Source organism: Perca fluviatilis, chromosome 17, assembly GCF_010015445.1.
Source record: "Perca fluviatilis chromosome 17, GENO_Pfluv_1.0, whole genome shotgun sequence".
Taxonomy (NCBI): Eukaryota; Metazoa; Chordata; class Actinopteri; order Perciformes; family Percidae; genus Perca; species Perca fluviatilis.
In genome coordinates, this window is record NC_053128.1 from 31,131,074 (window position 1) to 31,153,920 (window position 22,847).

General features: G+C 41.0%; 1 protein-coding gene across 1 annotated transcript in view; it reads left to right on the forward strand.

Moving 5' to 3' along the window:
• The window catches only part of acads (acyl-CoA dehydrogenase short chain), a 25,709-nt gene extending 4,615 nt beyond the window's left edge, over positions 1-21,094 (forward strand). Inside the window, exons 2-10 of the mRNA XM_039780195.1 lie at positions 1,792-1,952; positions 2,732-2,881; positions 4,140-4,251; positions 8,007-8,158; positions 10,446-10,616; positions 17,041-17,178; positions 17,839-17,934; positions 18,590-18,646; positions 20,386-21,094. Coding sequence (XP_039636129.1) covers positions 1,792-1,952; positions 2,732-2,881; positions 4,140-4,251; positions 8,007-8,158; positions 10,446-10,616; positions 17,041-17,178; positions 17,839-17,934; positions 18,590-18,646; positions 20,386-20,538 — 1,190 coding nt within the window. The 3' untranslated portion in view covers positions 20,539-21,094. The remainder of the gene's footprint in view (positions 1-1,791; positions 1,953-2,731; positions 2,882-4,139; positions 4,252-8,006; positions 8,159-10,445; positions 10,617-17,040; positions 17,179-17,838; positions 17,935-18,589; positions 18,647-20,385) is intronic.
• Positions 21,095-22,847: the final 1,753 nt, after the last annotated feature.

A 22,847-nucleotide genomic window follows, 5' to 3' on the forward strand; every position in this document is an offset into this window, starting at 1 on the left:
AGAAATGGCTTTCTTCTTGCCACTCTTCCATAAAGGCCAGATTTGTGCAGTATACGACTGATTGTTGTCCTATGGACAGAGTCTCCCACCTCAGCTGTAGATCTCTGCAGTTCATCCAGAGTGATCATGGGCCTCTTGGCTGCATCTCTGATCAGTCTTCTCATTATATGAGCTGAAAGTTTAGAGGGATGGCCGGGTCTTCGTAGATTTGTAGTGGTCTGATACTCCTTCCATTTCAATATTATCGCTTGCACAGTGCTCCTTGGGATGTTTAAAGCTTGGGAAATCTTTTTGTATCCAAATCCGGCTTTAAACTTCTCCACAACAGTATCTCGGACCTGCCTGGTGTTTTCCTTGTTCTTCATGATGCTCTCTTGATTACACACAGCTGGATTCTATTTATCATCATTAGTCATTTAGGTCAACATTGGATCATTCAGAGATCCTCACTGAACTTCTGGAGAGAGTTTGCTGCACTGAAAGTAAAGGGGCTGAATAATTTTGCGCACTTACTTTTCTTTTTGTTTTTATTTGTTAAAAAAGTTTGAATTAGCCAATGAATTTCGTTCCACTTCATAATTGGGAGCCACTTGTTGTTGATTCTTCACAAAAAATTACAGTTTTATATCTTTATGTTTGAGGCCTGAAATGTGGCAAAAGATCGAAACGTTCAAGGGGGCCGAATACTTTCGCAAGGCACTGTAAGAGTCAAAGGTTTCTTCAAAGGGTACCTTTGGGATATGTCTTTATCGCTAAATATGGATTGTAAAATCCATACGGTGTGCAAGACACAGACCGACCCACAATCTCAAAATTGTCCAGTCCATAAAAAACAATGTTTTTGCCTGGAGTGTTTCACCTTTTAGAAGGCAATTTATGTTTAAAAAGTAAGCGAGAGGTACACTCATGCACTAGTCTCGCATTGCCAGACCTTCCTCCACAGCGCTGCGGAGGAAGGTCTGGCTAGTCCACACAGCATTCCTGGATGGGAGAAAAATGTGCTCTGGTTTATCGGCATTTCTTTAAACCAACACGGAGCCACGGCGCCTCTGCAAAATAGCCTCTGGAAGGAACTTGTTTTGGTGGAACGTGTGTACGTTCAAAAGTTGTTTTAGTTGTGCACCAGATAATGTGGGGGAACGTCGTGGATACGGACTATCATGCACTTAAATTGCAGGAAGTGTTAATATCGACTGCTTTTACAGTGTTTCCTCTATGTTGATTTGACCGTGGCGGCCCCCCATGGCAACATTTCTGCCCCCATGGTATCAGAAATAGGGGCTGCATTGTTAGAGTGCACGTCGGAGAACGTTAGTATTTTAGGTGCATTGTTTACATGCTGAGGTAGTGACCCTGCATTAAGATGATGTCATTAATAGTGGGTTTATTATTTGCTACAGGATGCTTATAGCCTATATGTCAAGATCAAAGTTGGCCTATAGAGTAACTCAACAAATACAGTTCATTCACAACGGAGAATATGCCTCATTGTGTCAATAGAGGTGAATAAATATATTAGTTTGTGTTGCAGCAAAGTGTCAGCTCCATTTCACATTTGGGGTGTTTGGACCTGCCCCCACTGCAAAAAAAAAAAACAAATCCTGAAGGAAACACTGTTTCATGCAATGGGAGTGAGAATGTGTTGACTATTCGTGCATATTGTATTTCTTTTATAAGTTGTATATGTTTCAGTCTGGACCAAAGTGACAGACCTTCTGTTGCTGACCTCCCTGAACATCGGTGACTCTCTGGTATTGAACCGTTGATGTTTTTCTGTCCTTTTTTTTTTAGCTCTCGCAGTGTGTCTCGCTGGCTGTCGAAGTCTGTCCCAGCTGGCAGAGTTACCGGAGACTCATCAGCTTCTTAGACAGACGTGCAGAGACTTCGCCGACAGAGAACTGGCCCCCATCGCTGCCAGGCTGGACAAGGAGCATTCTTACCCTGCCAAACAGGTACAGAGCTGTTTACACAGCTTCTTACATTTACATTTTTAAAGGTGTTTGCCTAGAACTGATCCCTGTGTGTTTTATATCAAAATGTTCAGAACAAACTCAGCTGTGTGTGTGTGTGTGTGTGTGTGTGTGTGTGTGTGTGTGTGTGTGTGTGTGTGTGTGTGTGTGTGTGTGTGTGTGTGTGTGTGTGTGTGTGTGTGTGTGTGTGTGTGTGTGTGTGTGTGTGTGTGTGTGTGTGTGTGTGTGTGTGTGTGTGTGTGTGTGTGTGTGTGTGTGTGTGTGTGTGTGTGTGTGTGTGTGTGTGTGTGTGTGTCCAACCAACCTTACAATGTATATTTGTAAACATTGTTTTCAACAATGCCTCTTCTTATCGGTCTCGTTTTAAGCGCGGTGAAGTTGGCTAGACGTTTTGATATTCACGTTTTAACTTCCCCTTCGTTCAAGGTCCCAATCACTCACTGCTACTTACTACAGGTGACGGTTTCCTGAAAAGACAATTTATATGGAAGCAGGACTCACTTTTCTCTTGAGAAATATGGCACATGTTCATATTTTTTAAAAAGCGTGTGCGTGCACGAGCGCTACGTGTCCCGCTTTTAGTTCTGGGAAACGCCCAAATATTTTCTAGATTAATGTATAAAGAGATAATGTGGCGCTGAAGCTAAGACGTTGATGTACACTTTTTGAAATATTTCTGATTTAAAATAAAATACTTTGAAAATAGGTCAAATTTGACCCAGGGTTAACAAGAGGGTTAAGGTATCTCAATGGTGTTCCAGATCCAGGAGTTGGGGGCGATGGGGGTGATGGCCATGGAGGTCCCCGAGGAGCTGGGTGGAGCCGGGATGGACTACCTGGCGTACAGTCTGGCTATGGAGGAAATCAGCCGAGGCTGCGCCAGCACGGGAGTCGTGGTGTCTGTAAATAATGTGAGTACAGTCTGTGTGATATTCTGTCTAGGGCTGCACAATAAATCGTTTTTGTATTGTCATCGCAATATCAGCTGGTGCAATAAACGCATCGCAAAAGACACCCAGAGATTTGTTTGTGTTAGTTGAAAGAATATCTCGGCAGAAAGCTAATCGCATTCTATCAAATCTCACTTTCTATTTGAAAACGATTGGGTGCAGCCCTAGTGCTGCCTTTTCTTTTTTATAATCAATTCAATGTTCGATTTGTTCTTTTAAAGAAAGTTGGAAATGATTTCCTTTTTCATTAGTTTTGAATTCAACAAGCAGCTTGTTGTATTTTAGCAGAACACTGAAAGCAGCAGAACTGAGCACACTTTAATATCAGTTTTATTTATCGCAGGTAATATCGTTTTGTTTGTTCAGGACACCCCCGTCTGTCGCTAGCAGTGATGACGCAGTGATTAGTGACGATTCTCTCCGACCAATCAGGAGTCTGCATGTTTTCACGTCACCTTTTGGTATCTCCTCAGCTCGCTGGGAGCCTCAACGGAGGTGATACTAAAAAACAGTACCTGTTAGCAGGTACCAGGGACTTTTTATCATAACGGAAAACCAAAAATTGCGAGTAGTGTCGATAGGGCTGTGTATTGGCAAGAATCTGGCGATTCAATATATTGCAATATATTTTGATACTTTGCGAAAGGCTCTATCTATCTATCGATTTTTAAGTATACTTTTAGAAAAACTAATATTTAAAGACATGTTTTTCATAAAAGTCAAAGAAGATTACTTTAGGTTAACAATTCAGTACACAGAAAATCAAACTGCCAGTTTGGGATTGTGGTTCACAGGTTCTTTAGTGAGCTAATGTTGATATGCTAAAGTAGGCCAAAGTTCAGCCATAGCTACGTTGTTAGCTTCTAGCAAAAAGTCAGGCCCTGTTACGCCCTGCTAGACCCTGCTAGACCCTGCTAGACCCTGCTAGACCCTGCTAGGCCCTGCTAGGCCCTGCTAGGCCCTGCTAGACCCTGCTAGGCCCTGCTAGGCGAGGACACTAGTGGTGCCTCTCAGCATAGCCATCTAGTGGTAGGGGGTTTAAACGCAACATAAACGTGAACCACTGTCTTACATGAATATTTTATAACGTTTAAATAATAAAAAACAATCTATTTCCTTTTTTGAAAATCTCTTTCTTACACCCCTAAGAGTCGAGCAGGTACCATGTAATGGAAAAACGCCATTAGTGCCGGTGTTTAATGTCCTGTTCTGCTCGCAGTCTCTCTACATCGGGCCGATACTGAAGAACGGAACAGAAGAACAGAAAACGCAGTGGATCACGCCTTTCACCACCGGAGAGAAGGTGGGCTGCTTCGCCCTCAGCGAGCCAGGTAAAACATCTCTGATATGGATGGATAGGACATAAGGGACATTATCATGGTGCGTGTGCACTGGCAGCGTCATTTCCCCATTCCCATTTACAGTGTTTTCCCCTAGCTCTGAGGAAGGACTTGGGTGCACGTAAGCACCCAAGTCCTTCCTCAAAAAAAAGTGTTTTTCATTTTAAAAATAATGCTATTTCCCCATACATTTTGTTTCTTTTGGGCATTTCTGTTTTCTTTTTGGTTGTTTTGGGTCTCTGTGGTCATTTGGAGTCTCTTTGTAGTCGGTTGTGTCCCCGTTTGTGGTAGTTTAGCATCTTTTTCACATCATTTTGGACCGTTATTATCACCATATCTGTGTCTAAAACAATGGAAAAGCAACAGCAGATCATACATAAATATCACTCAAAAAGCTTAAAGCGAGCACTTGCTAAAGAAGTGCACCTACAACCAATCATATCTGAGAAAGGTATTTTAGTTACATTCATTCTTAGCGGTTAGGTGCTGCACATAAACCTTATAATGGCAGGGAAAATCCTGCATTTATTGTCTCTGTAAGCAGCCGGGCAATGCGTTGCGGCAACTTTCAAGAGCGTTAAGTTGCTCATTTGCATAAAATGTTAAATCCAGGCTACTTTTATGCAAATCAGGGGCGTCCGGCTCGACTCGCCACGTCTCGAAAACTCACACAAATCTTTTAAACTGTTGATCTAAAATGAAGACAGATTAAGCAACTAGGACTGGGTATTGTTCAAACATTTTTGATACAGATACCGAAATTACATGACTTTGATTACACCCTACAGCACAAATCTTTTTATTTATTTATCTCTCCTACTACATAAACGTGTCTCTGTGTAACGTAGAGTTTTTCCTGCGTGTCTCTACAACGTGTAACATTAACCAGCCAATTGCAGACATTAGATCTCATTAGATGCTTTGATCTGATTGGCTCACTGACACTGATGAGATTTACTCCTTAGTGGTGTTTTCTATGTCTTTGCACACCAGAAACGTGTCTGACGCGGCTGGATCAACATTGTTCAACATATGGGGAGAGAGTTGTGGAAATTTACTGCACTCAAGCAGTAATATACAGTACAGGCCAAAAGTTTGGACACACCTTCTCATTCAATGCGTTTCCTTTTTATTTTCATGACTATTTACATTGTAGATTCTCACTGAAGGCATCAAAACTATGAATGAACACATATGGAATTATGTACTTAACAAAAAAGTGTGAAATAACTGAAAACATGTCTTATATTTTAGATTCTTCAAAGTAGCCACCCTTTGCTTTTTTTGATAACTCTGCAAACCCTTGGTGTTCTCTCAATGAGCTTCATGAGGTAGTCACCTGAAATGGTTTTACCTTCACAGGTGTGCTTTGTCAGGGTTAATTAGTGGAATTATTTCCCTTATTACCCAATCGTAGCATCCTGTACTGGTGGGGAAACACGCCAGCATCTGATAAAAAGAAGTCAGCCAGCCAGCTGCTCCCTGACGAGAGCCACTCTCTCCGGGAGGGTCTGGCTCTGCCGACCAAACACCGTGGAGCACTCTGCTGCCCCCTGTTGCGTGGGCGGTGTATTGCATTTCACGCATTGCCCGTGACGCTTGGGTCTACTTGCGTCCGCTGTTTTAGACTATGAAAGGGAGCGCGTCGCTTGTTCGCGTTGCTCGCGTTGACTCTGTAACGGCCCTTAAAAACAGACAAAGAAGAGGCCTGTTTAACGAGCAGAGGCTGATCATTCCATCATTTAGGAGCCGCCACGGCAAAGGCACTCGGTCTCCTCTGAGCTTCCGCTTAGTTTAGTAGTCGGGACGCACTTAGCCGATAATCGGCCGTGGGACAGTCTGGCGAGGTCGGTGACTCGAGTCTGTTCGGTGTGTCCCGTGCTGTCCTCAGTCTGGGGTGATAGGTTGGATATTCAGCCTATATGTTTCAAATGTATTTTATATCTTGTATGTAGGGTACTACACAAGAAGGTTAGTCTGGGGACAACCTTCACCCACAAGAATGTGTAGAATCTATTATGAGTTTGGGTACAACTTTCACGCAGAGGAATCGGAGCCAGGAATGTGAGAATCTATTAGTAGCACGTGCCACAAAAGGTGTAGTTTAAAGTGCCCATATTATGAAAAAATCACTTTTTCTGGGATTTGGGGTGTTCTTTTGTGTCTCTGGTGCTTCCACACACATACAAACTTTGAAAAAAATCCATCCATGCTGTTTTGAGTGAGATACGGTTTCTGAATGTGTCCTGCTTTCAGTCTCCTGGTGAGCTGTTCAAAATCGGCCTCGGACTGTGACGTCACAGTCCGCAATGAGCTGGCTAACCACAACCGTTAGCTCGTAGCTAACCGTTAGCATGCTAACGCTAGCATGCTACGTCGTTCTCAATAGCAAAGCACTGCTACAACACACACAAGTTCACCATAATCTACAAAAGAACTACTTACATGTGCGACCTCATTTAGAAGTCTCCCAGCTGATCCTGCCTTGTAACTGACCAAAGTTGGAGAAACAGCCTTTCTTTTACTGTCTCTAGAGTTAGCTAGCTGACATGCTCTACATCTGAGCTACGCCGCATAAAGGGGAAGTGCAATCAAAGATAGTACAGAAGAAGAAGATGAAAAGAGGTCTCACTCTGTAGCTAAAACAGAGACCAGGTGAAAAGAGGATCTGCAGCAGTGAGAGAGAGCTGTGCAGTACAACAACAATATGGTGTTTTTAGAAAATTAAACCATGTAAACCTATTCTGGTACAACCTTAAAATACAGTTATGAACCTGAAAATGAGCATAATATGGGCGCTTTAAGAGTAAACTGTTGCACTGAAATAGATAGCTTGAAGCGTGTGAGGACAAAGTATAAAGGAGGAGTTTTTCTGATTTTCGTAGAGACACTGTGGGTACATGCTCTTAGGAGGGCGTACACATGGTTCTCTTCCTTTCTAGGAGAAACCTTGGCGTATACATTTGGTGCATGTCAACTGTTCTCTCTTTCATGAAAGTATGTTTGTTGTGTGAATAAAGCTGCATTAGTCTGAACTCATTGTACTCAGCATTTGTTCAGTCTCCATCTCATTTCCAGATATTTCCCAGATATCATGGGGGGGGGGCTGTCGGCGTTCATTTAGGCCGACCTGACACGTTCAGTCGGCGGCAGGGCAGTCGGGACTCGCCCGGAAATGGCGAGCGGAATGAGCGTGACTAGAGTCTCTCAAAATCTGATGAAAATCTGTTAAACTGACCTTTTTGTTGATCTGAAATGAAGACAGATTCAGGAACTGCACACACACGGCCTATTTCTCGCTTAAAATGTTCTCAGAAACATGTTTCGGTGAACTATTTTAGTACGATATGAGATATCGTATTCTCAACGAGCCGCCATGACAGTCTGGCTTTGAATTTCTGGAGAAAACAAACCCATGTGACGCGTTCGTCCAATCAGCTGCCGGTTTTCATTTCTTGGGCAACAATACAGAGTAGCGCCGCCTGCTGCTATAGAGATGCATCACGTCTCGTCTCCTCTCGTCTTTTTGGTGCGTTCTGAGGCACTTTTTGGACCAACACAGGGCGACTGATCATTTTGACTGTACTTTCTGGTCAGTGTGTAAGCAGCTTTAGGCACACTCTGGAGCAGCTGATCTTCTGACCCGAGAGAGCGAGAGGGGATATAAGGGCGTAGAAGCTCCGAGAGGTAGGGCGTAAACACATTTTAAAGGGGTAAATGTGTCTTTTTATAATTTTAATCTTCAGGTAACGGCAGCGACGCGGGCGCGGCCTCCACGGTGGCCCGTCAGGACGGAGACGAGTGGGTGCTGAACGGAACCAAAGCCTGGATCACCAACAGCTGGGACGCCTCCGCCACGGTCGTGTTCGCCACCACGGACAAGAAACTCAAACACAAGGCATGACGCATAGGCGTGGATTTCCCTAATATTCCCTAATGTTTAGAAAAGGTAGAATTACAGGGTTCATACTAGGGCTTTGACTTTTGCCCAAAAATCATATTCGAAGTTCGTTTTTATATTAATATTCAAATATATTCGAATATTTATTAATAATATTTTGACCATTAAATGCCTTCAGTCTAAAAACAAATTAAGTCAGACCCTGGATTAAACACAGTGTGCTTTCGACAGGAAGTTCGGGTGTGTGTGTGTGTGTGTGTGTGTGTGTGTGTGTGTGTGTGTGTGTGTGTGTGTGTGTGTGTGTGGCCAACTTAGCGACTTTCTGTGGAAAAGACAGCGACTTTCTGTAAAATAAAAGAGTCGCCAGTATTGTCCAGCGAGCACGCAATGTATTTCTCTCCTGTAGCCGCCGAAACAGTCTCCTCTCTCTTCTGTTGAGTGACTGAGGAGCAGGCCCTCCCTGTGCTCTCTTCTCGGTGCAGCAGCACTGAGCAGCAGGTAGGAAGGGGAGAAGGGACAGGGTGCGGCGCCGAGACAGCGTCACGCGACGGGAGAAAGACGCCGCTGAGCTGGCCTGGCGCGACGTGTAGTTACATTTTGAAATGCGTGGAAAAAGCCTCAGAATCTGAACTGAAAACAACGTTTACAAAAAATAATGCCCATAACAGGTTCGAATATTAAGGGCTGGCTAATATTCATTCGAATATCATTATTTTTTTAAATATTTGAATTGTATTCGAATAACGAAGTTCGGAGTCAAAGCCCTAGTTTTGAACGTTTTGAAAAAACCTGGAAAAGTTATGGAATTTGAAAAATGCAAATTCCATAACAGGCCCTGGAAAGGTTTTGGAAACTTAAAAAGACCCAGGAAGTTGTGGAAAAGTCATGGATTTTTCTTTTTTTTTTTTAACACAGCATAATATTTGATTAATAAATGTATTTTCTCGTCGTCTTAGCCTCAACATTTCTATTCGGGGAGCGATATTATGAATCCCACTATGAACCACAGACATTATCGTTCATTTTATAGTTAAACCTCTGAGGGGAAACTTTAACACTGATTTGTATTCTTATTGGATAATGTCGACTGACCTTTTCAGGAACACACAGTCATGGAAATTTGCCGCAAAAAGTATTGGTTAAAATTCGTATGAACCCTGGATTTATCTCCTTCAAAGAATATGAAAGGCAAACCACTCCCCAAAAGAGGTAAAAAAGTAACTGTTCCGGGGGCTCGAAACATGTACGGAAAAACGAGAACGGTTTCTACTTTGCAACATCGGAGGAGTTAAAGAAACACAACAGGAGCGTGAAAAATTAGTTTCAGGCTTTATTGGTTTAATGCTAAGGTTTCTTTAAGTGTTCATATTATGCTTTTTGGCTTTTCTCCTTTCCTTTTTATTGTGTTATATATCTTTTTTGTGCACGTTACAGGTTTACAAAGTGAAAAAGCCCAAAGTCCCCCCCAAAGGGACTTACCATCTCCAACAGAAAACACTGTTCACCAACTGCTCCAAACAGCTCTATTGTAGTCCAGCCTTTACTCTGCTTCTGACTGGCTAGTAGTCCTTACCTAGGTACTGTCAGGGCTCGCCCTCATACTCTGCTTCTGACTGGCTAGTAGTCCTTACCTAGGTACTGTCAGGGCACGCCCTCATACTCTGCTTCTGACTGGCTAGTAGTCCTTACCTAGCTACTGTCAGGGCACGCCCTCATACTCTGCTTCTGACTGGCTAGTAGTCCTTACCTAGCTACTGTCAGGGCACGCCCTCATACTCTGCTTCTGACTGGCTAGTAGTCCTTACCTAGCTACTCCTCATGTGTGACTCCCAACAAAGATGTAACAGAAGTGAGATGTCTCACTCTGTAGCTAAAACAGAGAGCTCAACACACAGGGTGAAAAGAGGAGCTGCAGCAATGTGCAGTACAACAAAAATGTTTTTTTTTTTTTTTAAATTAAACCATGTAAACCTATTCTGATATAACCTCTAAATACAATTATGAACCTGAAAATGAGCAGAATAGGAGCACTTTAAAAATCTCACATACTGTTTTAGCTACTAAATAGTTGGTGTGGAATTTCAAACGCAGCCTAGGCATCAGAATAGTTCAAATCAAAACGGTGCCAAACCCTAATGACTCACAGTACATTTTACTGAGGCAAAACAAAGAGTTGTTTGTCCTATTGAGCAATGTCACTGTAACAACGGGCATCCTCCCACACCTTTTTTGTGCTTTTATTATTTCCTCAAAGTTTTTGTGTGTGTGTGTCCCGTGTCTGCAGGGCATCAGCGCCTTCCTGATCCCCATGCCCCACCCGGGCCTTTCTCTGGGGAAGAAGGAAGACAAGCTGGGCATCCGAGCCTCGTCCACGGCTAACATCATCCTGGAGGACTGCCGGGTACCGCTGGACAACATGCTCGGACCGCGCGGCGCTGGGTTCAAGATCGCCATGGTACTGTTGAAAGCAGTTCATTCTAGAGCTGCAACCACAATTAAAGGTGCTGTAGGTAGGGTTCCAGATGGATCGCTTCTCATTTGCTCGGCATATCCATCTGGGAACTTTCCTTTTTGGAGAACTTTTGGGAAGGTGCGAAAATCCTGGTTAGCTGATTGGATAAACCATCTGTCTATCACCACCTATATGTTGGTGATAGACGGGCCAAATCAACCAATCGGATCAAAGTCTTGCCGAAACCAGTCGGGAGAAGAGCAAAAACATCTTTTCCTCCGAGAAAAGCCTCCAGTGCTGTTTTTTGCTCTTCTTTCAATGAAGGAATACTTTCTAATTCAGATAAAACTCGCTGCGATAGCTACGCTCATCTCCTCCGTGGAAGCCGCCACGTTGTTTAGACCGAAGCTATGCTTCCACATTCTGCGTAGTATTTATCAACCCTGACACCCATCAGCCAATCAGCGGCTTTCTCCGCCCACTAGACCGTAGATGGCGCTGTAGCAAAGCGGTACTGTTGCTATGATACGGCTGAGTGCAGACTGCGATATTCCCACTGCTGATGCTAGGACTGTTTGAAATGATCCTGATGCCAATATATTTGTAACGTAGCGAGGAGTTTAACAACTGCTGGAATGGGATGTGAACGCTGAGTGGGAGATTCAATTTCATCTTTGATTTCTTCTAGTAACTCTAATATTACTATGTTATATTATTATTATTATTATTATTATTATTATTATTATTATTATTATTATGGCTGCTTGATCTGTAACGCTAAATGATGTTGTGTTCACTGACAAAGTGTGATTCTTGTGTTAAAAATATGTTCAGCCTCGCCTATGTCTTCGTCTTGCTCAAATTACTGTTGCCATTTCACCAGCGGCATAAAGGTCTACGAGGAAACTCGACTGCGGCTGGTTTAGACCTGCTTTAAAGAGGCGGAGAATTTCCCCCGCAGAATAGAGGCGCGCTCTTACTGACAGTCTTTGTAAACACCACGGGATATATAATTAGGTGCACTTAGCGCTTATCCTCCCACCTTTCTGGGTGGAACTCAACTTTCCCCACGACCCTCCCACGAACTCATATTGAAAGCGCAACTTGTCTCTTCTCGCTCATGCGGCAGACAATCTGCGATTTTACCCAAGTGCGCCCTGTTTGTAAATAGCCCGCATCGGTTACGTCCGTCTTTGCGACCAATTAGCGCCTGGAAACAGGCGCAAACGGCTTGATAAATCTAGCCCTCAGTTTACTGTCACAGAAGAGTGAAGAAACTAGAAAATATTCGCATTTTACAAGCTGCAATCAGAGAATTATTACTTTTTGTATTTATTTACTTTTTTTATTCATAAATGACTGAAAGGATAATCGAATATCAAAATAGTTGGCAGTTAATTTAATAGTTGATGACTAATCAATGCACCTTTTGCAGCTCTAGTTCATTCATTGCGACACAGACGGAACTAAAAATGTCTCGTGTAAACACTTCTGGTAAAATAAAGCCGCTCAGGGAAGGATTCAACCTTTTTTACAAGAAGTACAACTTCCTGACTTCACTTCTCGACATACTTGTCCCTGTGTGAATAGTTTCCGCTCGGCTCTTCTTCCTGTTCAACGTCTGCAGGAGTCATAAAACAGGTTGTTCAATAAAAAAACAGGTCCGTGAACCAGGAGTGGTGCCAAGATTAGAGCTGCAAAGATGAATGGAATAGTTGTCAATGCTTTTAAAAAAAAAACTAATTAAGGTTCAATTGTGTGTGTGTGTGTGTGTGTGTGTGTGTGTGTGTGTGTGTGTGTGTGTGTGTGTGTGTGTGTGTGTGTGTGTGTGTGTGTGTGTGTGTGTGTGTGTGTGTGTGTGTGTGTGTGTGTGTGTGTGTGTGTGTGGGGGTGTGGGGGCATTAGACACACCTTCTCATTTAATGAGTTTTATTTTCATGACTATTTACATTGTAGATTCTCACTGAAGGCATCAAAACTATGAATGAACACATATGGAATTATGTACTTAACAAAAAGTGTGAAATAACTGAAAACATGTCTTATATTTTAGATTCTTCAAAGTAGCCACCCTTTGCTTTTTTATTAATAAAGGAAATAATTCCACTAATTAACCCTGACAAAGCACACCTGTGAAGGTAAAACCATTTCAGGTGACTACCTCATGAAGCTCATTGAGAGAACACCAAGGGTTTGCAGAGTTATCAAAAAAAGCAAAGGGTGGCTACTTTGAAGAATCTAAACTATAAGACATGTTTTCAGTTATTTCACACTTTATTGTTAGTAACATAATTCCATATGTGTTCATTCATAGTTTTGATGCCTTCAGTGAGAATCTACAATGTAAATAGTCATGAAAATAAAAAGGAAACACATTGAATGAGAAGGTGTGTCCAAACTTTTGGTGTGTCTGTATATGGAGGTTTACTCCTCGATGCAGCAGCCGAGGGTTTGACTCCGACCTGCGGCCCTTTGCTGCATGTTATTTACCCCCTCTCTCCCCTTTCATGTCTTCAGCTGTCCTAAATGTAAATGGACTTAGAGGGTTTTTATATAGTGCTTCATATATCCTCTAAATCCTATTTATCTAAGGTCTCATTGTAACATACCGGTATGTAATATTTTGTGAAAGCACAAATTGTCAACCCCACAATATCGTCACAATATCGACATCGATGTATTTGGTCAAAAATATCGTGATATCAGATTTTCTCCAGATCGCCCAGCCCTATTAGAGGACTTCCTGTTTTTCAAGATTCATGTTCGGAAAAAATACTTTTCGAAAACCAGATCTTGTTTTTAATAAAGAAAAATAATAATAATAATAATTTAAAATATTATAAACCAAGGTAGGCTGTCTACCTTGGTTTATTCAATGTGTTTTTAAATGAAATCATGTTTTCGATATCCTTTTTGATGAAATTGTTCCATTTTTAAATTAAATGTAATCACATTTGTAAATGAACAGCTTAAATACCACAACAAATGTATTGGTAGGCCTATTTCTAATACCAATCAGGCAGCTTAAGTTCTTCGTAGTGAAAATATAGTCTGTCGATTTTTGTTGTGTTTGTGCCAGCCGTTGCACAGCTTCAGCAGCTTCAGCAGACAGACACATGGACAAAAACCGGTGTATTTGTCCCGAGCCGCGCTGCAGTTTCGGTTTTACGTTTACCGTGTCTGGCTGTGGTCGGGTTTGGACGTAAAGAAACAGAATGTCGGCCGTGTTCGGGTCAGGCTCGGTTACTAATCTCTCGTCCGGACAGAAAATTGCCGCTGTATCTGCAGTTCACTCTCACTTTTGTCGCTCCTGTGCTCTGGTTTCCACCAGCTCGCCTTCCTCGCTGCCAGCTGGCTCGCTTATTTGGCGCCATCTGCTGTTGTGAATGTTTAATGACTTTTAAAAGTCAAGACCCCCAAATATAAGCCAACCCCACTTTTTCAGACCTATTTCCAGGGTGGAAAAAAACTTTTGGACCGGTTATCAAAATGTCTTTTATTTAGAACAAATATGGGTTTCTTTTCCAACCAACTTACTGAGAAAATAACATGCATGGTTCCAGGTTTGCAAGTACAGTTAATGATCACTACTTTCATTGAATTTTGAGTTGGTTAATTCAATTTTATAGCATTTGGACACTTTTCTAAACCGTATTGTGACTCAACTTTGACATACACCAGTCTTTGATTATCCATCAACATACATTCCTCTAATATTAGTCAAAATAATTCATAATTTCAGCTTCTTCTTTTTTTTTTTTGACTAAAAAATTAGGTTTAATTTAAAAATCCAACGAGTTTTATTGACCATGAATTCCGAAAAATAAGTGTAACACTATAGTGGTAATAAATTGGTGTCCGTGGCATGTAGACATTATATTACATTATTTTCTTTTACAAATAAGTCAGAAAAAGGGACAAAAACTTCACCCATCTTATAATTAAGTGATGTTGAAACTGTAATGTAAAGCTCACACATAAACACACATTCGTATACACCACACAGTTCCCTATAATTAATAAATAAATAAATAAATACACTGCGAATGCATACACAAGAGAGTTAAAAGCAGCATAATTATGTTATGCCTGGGTTACATGTCTTGTATACAATTAAGTTGCATATTAAACTGGGCCTACAGTAACGTGTAGGGTGGCCTAAACCCTTTATACATACCTTTTTTTAGCATAGAATACTAAACTATTAAAATAAATGTTGGCATGATTTTATAAATCATCTTTTAATGTTAAACATACCTGTGGCACATTGAATCCTTATTAACTGCATCTGTGGATGGCTACCTTAGTGACTACCTTACCTAATAGGCCAGTAAGCAGAGATTTCTATTTGCTAATAATATGTTGGATTCATGTTAAGACATTTTACATTTTTGGGGAAAAACTTTCAAAAATTAACAATAATTCCATCCTGGCCTCTCTTCACTGGCTCCCAGTGCAAGCTGGAGCTTATATATATATATATATATATATATATATATATATATATATATATATATATATATATATATATATATATATATATATATATATATATATATATATATATATATATATATATATATATATATATATTTAAAGGTTCTTCTTTTGACATAAAAGGCCCTGCCTGGACTTGCCATGGACCACCTTATTTATCTGAGCTTATGACATCGTATCCACCGGCACGCTCTCTCCGCTCCCTTGATGCTGGTCTCCTGGTCATTCCTGTAGTAAACAAAACCTCAGCTGGTTATCGAGCGTTCTCCTACCGCGCCCCTCGTCTGTGGAATGACCTCCCACTACATGTTAAAGAAGCTCACTCAGCTGACATTTTTTTAATCTAGATTGAAAACCCACCTCTACACATTACTCATTGTACTACGGCCAACCATAACACCCCATCCTCTCTGCGTCCTTCACAAACTAACCTTTTTCTCTTCTTCTCTAATGTTGCTGGTTTTGTATCGTTTATTACAGCTTTAATGCTGTTCACTTGTTTTGTTGCTGTCTGTTATTTCTGTGTTCCTTTTTAATTGTAATGTGCACTGAGGCCATGTTTAATGGTGATTTTTACACTTTAAAGGTCCCATGGCATGCAAATTTCACTTTATAAGGTTTTTTTAACATTAGTATGAGTATACATTAGTATGCCTGTCTATGGTCCCCCAGTGGCTAGAAATGGTGATAGGTGTAAACCGAGCCCTGGGGATCCTGCTCTGCCTTTGAGAAAATGAAAGCTCAGATGGACCAATCAGGAATCTTCTCCTTATGAGGTCATAAGGAGCAAGGTTACCTCCCCTTTCTCTGCTTTGCCCTCCCAGAGAATTTGGCCCAGCCATGAGAGAGAGAGACATCATGGCTTTCAAACGAGCAAAGTGGCAGTTGGTCAAGACCACACCCCCACCCTCTACCTTGCCCCCCCCCCCCTCTCCTCCTCAACAGCTTCAGACACAGAAATGGCACATCCTAAGGAAAGCTCATTGTGGGACTGGCTCTAGTGGCTGTAATTCTGCACCAAGGCTGAATTTCAGGAAAGAGACTTCAGATACAGTATTAGGGGACCACTAAGGTCTATATAAAAGAGACTTCAGATACAGTATTAGGGGACCACTAAGGTCTATATAAAAGAGACTTCAGATACAGTATTAGGGGACCACTAAGGTCTATATAAAAGAGACTTCAGATCCAGTATTAGGGGACCACTAAGGTCTATATAAAAGAGACTTCAGATACAGTATTAGGGGACCACTAAGGTCTATATAAAAGAGACTTCAGATACAGTATTAGGGGACCACTAAGGTCTATATAAGAGACTTCAGATCCAGTATTAGGGGACCACTAAGGCCTATATAAAAGAGACTTCAGATCCAGTATTAGGGGACCACTAAGGTCTATATATAAAAGAGACTTCAGATACAGTATTAGGGGACCACTAAGGTCTATATAAAAGGCGTCAGATACAGTATAGGGGACCACTAAGGTCTATATAAAAGAGACTTCAGATACAGTATTAGGGGACCACTAAGGTCTATATAAAAGAGACTTCAGATCCAGTATTAGGGGACCACTAAGGCCTATATAAAAGAGACTTCAGATACAGTATTAGGGGACCACTAAGGTCTATATAAAAGAGACTTCAGATACAGTATTAGGGGACCACTAAGGTCTATATAAAAGAGACGTCAGATCCAGTATTAGGGGACCACTAAGGTCTATATAAAAGAGACTTCAGATCCAGTATTAGGGGACCAATAAGGTCTATATAAAAGAGACTTCAGATACAGTATTAGGGAACCACTAAGGTCTATATAAAAGAGACTTCAGATCCAGTATTAGGGGACCACTAAGGTCTATATAAAAGCATCCAAAGAGCACCATGTCATGGGACCTTTTTAAATAAAAATTTGATTTGATTTGTGTCGCACAGCAAACCCTGGACAGTGGACGGATCGGCATCGCTGCTCAGGCTCTCGGTATCGCTCAGGCGTCTCTGGACTGCGCTGCGGACTACGCACACAAACGCACCGCCTTCGGATCCCCGATCGGCAAGCTGCAGGCCATACAGGTGACCTGAGCTGCAGTCAGACAGACCTTACTCTTTTTTTAACTAACTATCACGTTACCAACTGTGAAATTGACTCACCCTCTAGTCCAGGGGTTCTCAAACTTTTTTTCAATAATGTACCCCCTTTGAATTGTGTTTTTAAGCCAAGTCCCTCGTGACCAGCGCAGAACATTTTTACATCTATATAAAGAGGAACTATACAGTGTCGGCATTGATAGATTTACTAAACAACAACCATGTAACTGAAAAACATTTAAATGCTACGTTTCAAATGTTCCGAATCCATCACTTAATTCATTCACTATTATTATAGTATAATTATTTTAGGAATTATGCATGACATATTTTTAAATTAGCATTTTACCCCCTGCAGTACTCCAAAGTACCCCCAGGGGTACGCATACCCCCATTTGAGAAACACTGCGAGTCTAGTCCACAGTAATCCCACCAATCGCTCCCAAAACGTCCCAGTTAAAGAGGAAATGCCCTAAACATATTCTTTTGTAAATCTTTACAATCATTCCCCGAAAAAAAAAAGAGTTGAAAGTGAGGATTTTGGGCTTCATCTTGGAAATGTACTTCAGTTGATCCAGACGATTGCTTCCTGAATGAATCTGCTAATCGTTGCGGCACTAATTGAGTATTCTTCACATTGTTTAGATCAAACTAGCTGACATGGCTGTGGCGATAGAGAGCGCTCGTCTGCTCACCTGGAAGGCCGCCCTTCTTCGGGATTCAAAGAAGCCCTTCACCAAGGTACGGCAAACTGTCGGTCGACTCTGATTCGCTGACCTGAACACCTGTTTTATTGTAATTGTAATTTATTTATTTGAACAGGGACAGTGCACAAAGAACATTAATAGATGTCTTGTGCCAGGTTGTAGCAAATTGCTAATTTCCGCCCGTAGTCCCTGGGCAGGTAGATGGCGCATTAAAATACAAAGTATTTACAGTACATATATATATTACATATAATACAGATACATAAAGTCATAAAGATCTAAAATCATTATTGTTCCCTTATCCCACCCCAAACAGACATGTGTAATGTTACACATCAATTTACCGGTGAGAGCAAATCTGATTAGTTAACAACCAATGCTTAGCCAAGCGTGAGAATGAGTGGAAGTTAGTGCATGAAATTAGCTCCTTTAGGACGAGTATTCCACTGATTTATAGCCACAACGGAGAATGATGTCCTCCCAAATGTGGATTTGCGTTGTAGAAGACTACATTCAGCCCTTGTGGCTGATCTAGTTACCCGCGTTGTTTTTTCAGAGGAGGAGCAGAAACATTATGAATTATTTAAAAAAATAAGGCAAACATTTTGAGTGAAATATAACCTTTTCAAGATGATTATTATTATTATTATTATGCAGCGTAATGTTTACTCACCGGTGTTTCCCTGCAGGAAGCAGCCATGGCCAAACTAGCGGCGTCTGAAGCCGCCACTTTCTGCTCACATCAGGTAAGAAAACAACAACAAATTGAACATAAATATACAGGAAAAAAAACCTTGAGTACTTTTTTTTTTTTTTTTTTAACTCTGTTGTCTTCCCGTCGACTGTTCAACTTTTAGATTTTCCAGGTCAAAATTTTAACTTTTATTTTTCAACGTTTGTCACTTTTTTATTATTTTATTTTGTTTTTAAGATTATTTTTTTGGGGACTTTCTCCCTTTTATTAAGTGACTGTGTATAGACATGAAAGGTGGGAGAGAGATGGGGGATGCCCGCGCAGCAAAGGGCCGCAGGTCGGACTCGAACCCGCGCCGCTGCAGGACTCGGCCTACATGGGGCGCACGCCCCTACGGTACAGATCCACTTGTCCGCGCCACGCTTCTGTCGCGCCACTCTAGTCCTATGGGTGACGTCGAGCGACTTCAACGCGCACGCAAAGCATTCTGGGGAGGCGGCGCTACATTTGAGAACATGTTGCACGTCAAAAAGCTGTTTATTTGAATTAGAGGATTGATTTATGTTAATTGTTTTTATTCTCTCTATTAATTTTGTTTGCTTTGTGCTTTTTATTATAGTTTGTTTTCTTGTTAAAACACTATGAATGTGGCGGTGATTGTGGTATGGATGCATGGGGGAGTGGTTAGGGGTGGGTGGGGGCTTTGAAGCTTGTTTTGTCTTTGTAATTCCTAATTTGTTGTACGTAATTAGATTCTAAATAAAAAAATAAATAAATTAAAAAAGCTGGCCGATGCCCAGCTTTATGCAAATGAGTCCGTTGAACGCGACGCGACTATCCAATAGGAGTAGAGCACAGAGGAGGAGGGGAGAACGTGGGATCCTTTTTCTGCTAGACGTTGCAAAAATGGAGGAGAAACTGATTGTACAAATGAGGGGAGGCGTCGCGACACCAAAGTGGATCTGTACCGTAAGTTTTTCTTGTCACTTTTTCTGATGTTTTTGTAGATTTAAAAAAAATTTTAAGCGCCTTTTGATGTTTTTCCGGGGGTTTTCTCCACGTTTTTTTTGAAGCATTTTCCGAAATTCTTGTATTCTTGTCGACCGAGCAACTTTTTAGTTTTTCCGGGTCAAAATTCTGGTGTCTTTTTTTTATTTTTTTTATTTTTTTTATTTTATTTTATTTTATTTTTTTGACATTTTTGTCACTTTTTTTTCAATGTTCTTTTATTATTTATTTTTTAAATGCTATAAAATTAAATAAAACACCCAAATTTCAAAGAAGGAAGTTAACTGATCATTTATGTTACCATCCAGGTTATTTCTTTTATTTATTTCTTTTTTTTTTGGTTGAAAGAAGGGGGATGGGTCAAATTTGGCCACAAGGGCAACAGGAAGGTTAAAAGATGTCTTTGTTTGTGCCTTTTTAAAATCGGCCGATCCAGATTCTTTTTGACGATTTGTTGCTTTTTTCCGAAGTTTTTGGGCGCTTTTTTTTCGATGATGGCTGAGGAACTTTTTCCTGGCTTCTTTGGGACTTCTTTAGGACATTTTTGTCACTTTTTTTTTTTTTTTTTTTCAAATGTTCTTTTTATGATTTATTTTTTTAAATGCTATAAAATACCCAAATTCAAAGAAGGAAGTGAACTGATCATTTATGTTACCATCCATGTTATTTTTTGATTTGATTTGGTTGACAGAATGGGGGGGAAAAAATGGGTCAAATGTGACCACGAGGACAACAGAAAGGTTTTAAAAGAGGTCTTTGTTTGTGCCTTTTCTTTTAAATCAGGCGATCCAGATTCTGGGTGGGATGGGTTACGTGTCGGACATGCCCGCCGAGAGGCACTACCGCGACGCTCGCATTACCGAGATCTACGAGGGAACCAGTGAGATCCAGAGACTGGTTATCGCCGGCCAGTTGCTGAAGGAATACCAATCGTAGACACGCTTGTGTCGGCGCCTTTTGGTACAACGTGGACACATAATCTCCCAGATCTGGAGTCAGATAAGTCAGCCCGGACACACAACACCTCATCCATAAAGAGACAGAAGAACCAGTACGAGTTGAGCCGCAGCTTTTATACGTTTTTGGCAGCAGGGTCGATCGGAGACGACAGTACAGAAGTTCAGAGGAAATTCAGACAGTTTTTTAAGTGTCCATTTCCTTTTGTTGTCTGAAGGAAATTCAGGAATTAATTTTTCACACTGTGAGCTTACGATTTATCTCCGCTGCCTTAATGGGAATATTTGTGCATCGCTGGTTTAAAGGGTCATTTCACTTAAAAAAAAAAATGTTTTAACATATTTTCTACTAGTAGTGTCGAGCCATGCATTTTCTTTGTGCAGTTTTGAGAGATCAAACTCTGTCTTGGTGCTCAAAGAAAAGTAGTTTTTAGTCACCTTTTTTTAATGATGAATAGAGAGGTGAAGTCCCTCCCCCTCCGTTGGACCTCCACGGGACCTTATTTAAAAAGAAATATGTCCGATTAGTGAACTGGGAGAGACAAATAATGATTTGATCCGGTTTTAATTGAGCCATTTATTACACATATGATGTTCGTTCATTTAAAAGATTGTTTTGCAAGTGAAGAAAGTTGCTTGTCGTAAAAAAACTATTGAAGTATTAGACTGTTAAAATACTGAATTAGAAAGACTACAACCTTCAAAGTCACATGGGTGAAGTCTCTCTGAAGCTACGATGTCTGTTTGGTACCAAGATGTAACATCTAGAGCTGGGCATTATATCGATATCGTGATATGAGACTAGATATCGTCTTAGATTTTAAATATCGTAATATAACACAAGTGTCTTTTCCTGGTTTTAAAGGCTGCATTACCGTAAAGTTATGTAATTTTCTGACCTTACCAGACTTTTGTAACTGTTCTATTATTCACCTTTACCCACTTAGTCATTATATCCACATTACTGATGATTATTTATCACAAATCTCTTTGTGTAACTATTTTGTGAAAGCACCGTTAGTCAACACTACAATATCGTTGTGGTATCGATATTGAGGTATTGGGTCAAAAATATTGTGATATTTGATTTTCTCCGTATCGCCTCAGCCCTATTACTCACACGAGCAGCGGACATATCGCTCGTTCTTTCTCTTCCCAGGCTAATACAAAGACATTTGATAAAACACATCGGGTAAGATAAAGATGCACTGTGTAGGAATTTCCTTAACTCTTACAACACTACACAGTGCACCTTTTTTTAAAGATACATGTGATGTAGAACAGAGCTTAGCTGGCTGGCTAGCTAGCGAGCAAGGTGAGGTATATTGTGTGAGACGAGATGGGTAGTTCACGGAGCGGTTTCACACAAAACTAAGTGTTGGTAAGTAAGTCCAACGTCGTTAAATTGCATCCACGTTTCCTTCACTTGCTTCCCTTCCTCCTGTCTTAGGCTGTCCCACCGAGGAAGCACGCTGCGAGGAGAGAGGAAACGAACAATGCATCCCATAACCCTTAAATTGTCTCCTTAACTCCCCCACTTGCTTCCCCCTCCGTTCACTAGTGTACATATTTCTTTTTTATTACGAAGTAAGGTTCCATGAGGTCCACCAGAACGGGGAAGGACTTTGCTTCTCTAAATCTAAATTATGAAGCTGATTTACTGTCTCCAGCATATGACAACCACCTGATTAACGGCTCCGCATTAGTTTGTCTACACTAGATGTTTAATACCGTCACTGTTGGGTGTACAAAACCGTTGTTTTTCATAAAATGGAAAAGCGGCTCATTTGACAACATTTTATTGAGCTATTTACCTCGGACGAAATGGCCTCGTTACGGTTTCAAATATTTGTATAAAATTCAAGACGGAGGTAAAGGGTGACCAATGGATTTAATTAATGACAAATTATGACAAAACATGGAGATACATTTTCTTTTAAAGTGCTCATATTATGCTTATTTTCAGGTTCATTATTCATCATATTTAGAGGTTGTTCCAGAATAGGTTTACATGGTTTAATTTTCAAAAGACACTATATTCTTTTTGTTTTTTTTGTTGTTGTACTGCACATTGCTGCAGCTGCTCTTTTCACCCTGTGTGTTGAGCTCTCTGTTTTAGCTACAGAGTGAGACATCTCACTTCTGTTCCATCTTTTTTGGGAGTCACACATGCTCAGTACCTAGGTAAGGACTACTAGCCAGTCAGAAGCAGAGTATGAGGGCGAGCCCTGACAGTACCTAGGTAAGGACTACTAGCCAGTCAGAAGCAGAGTATGAGGGCGTGCCCTG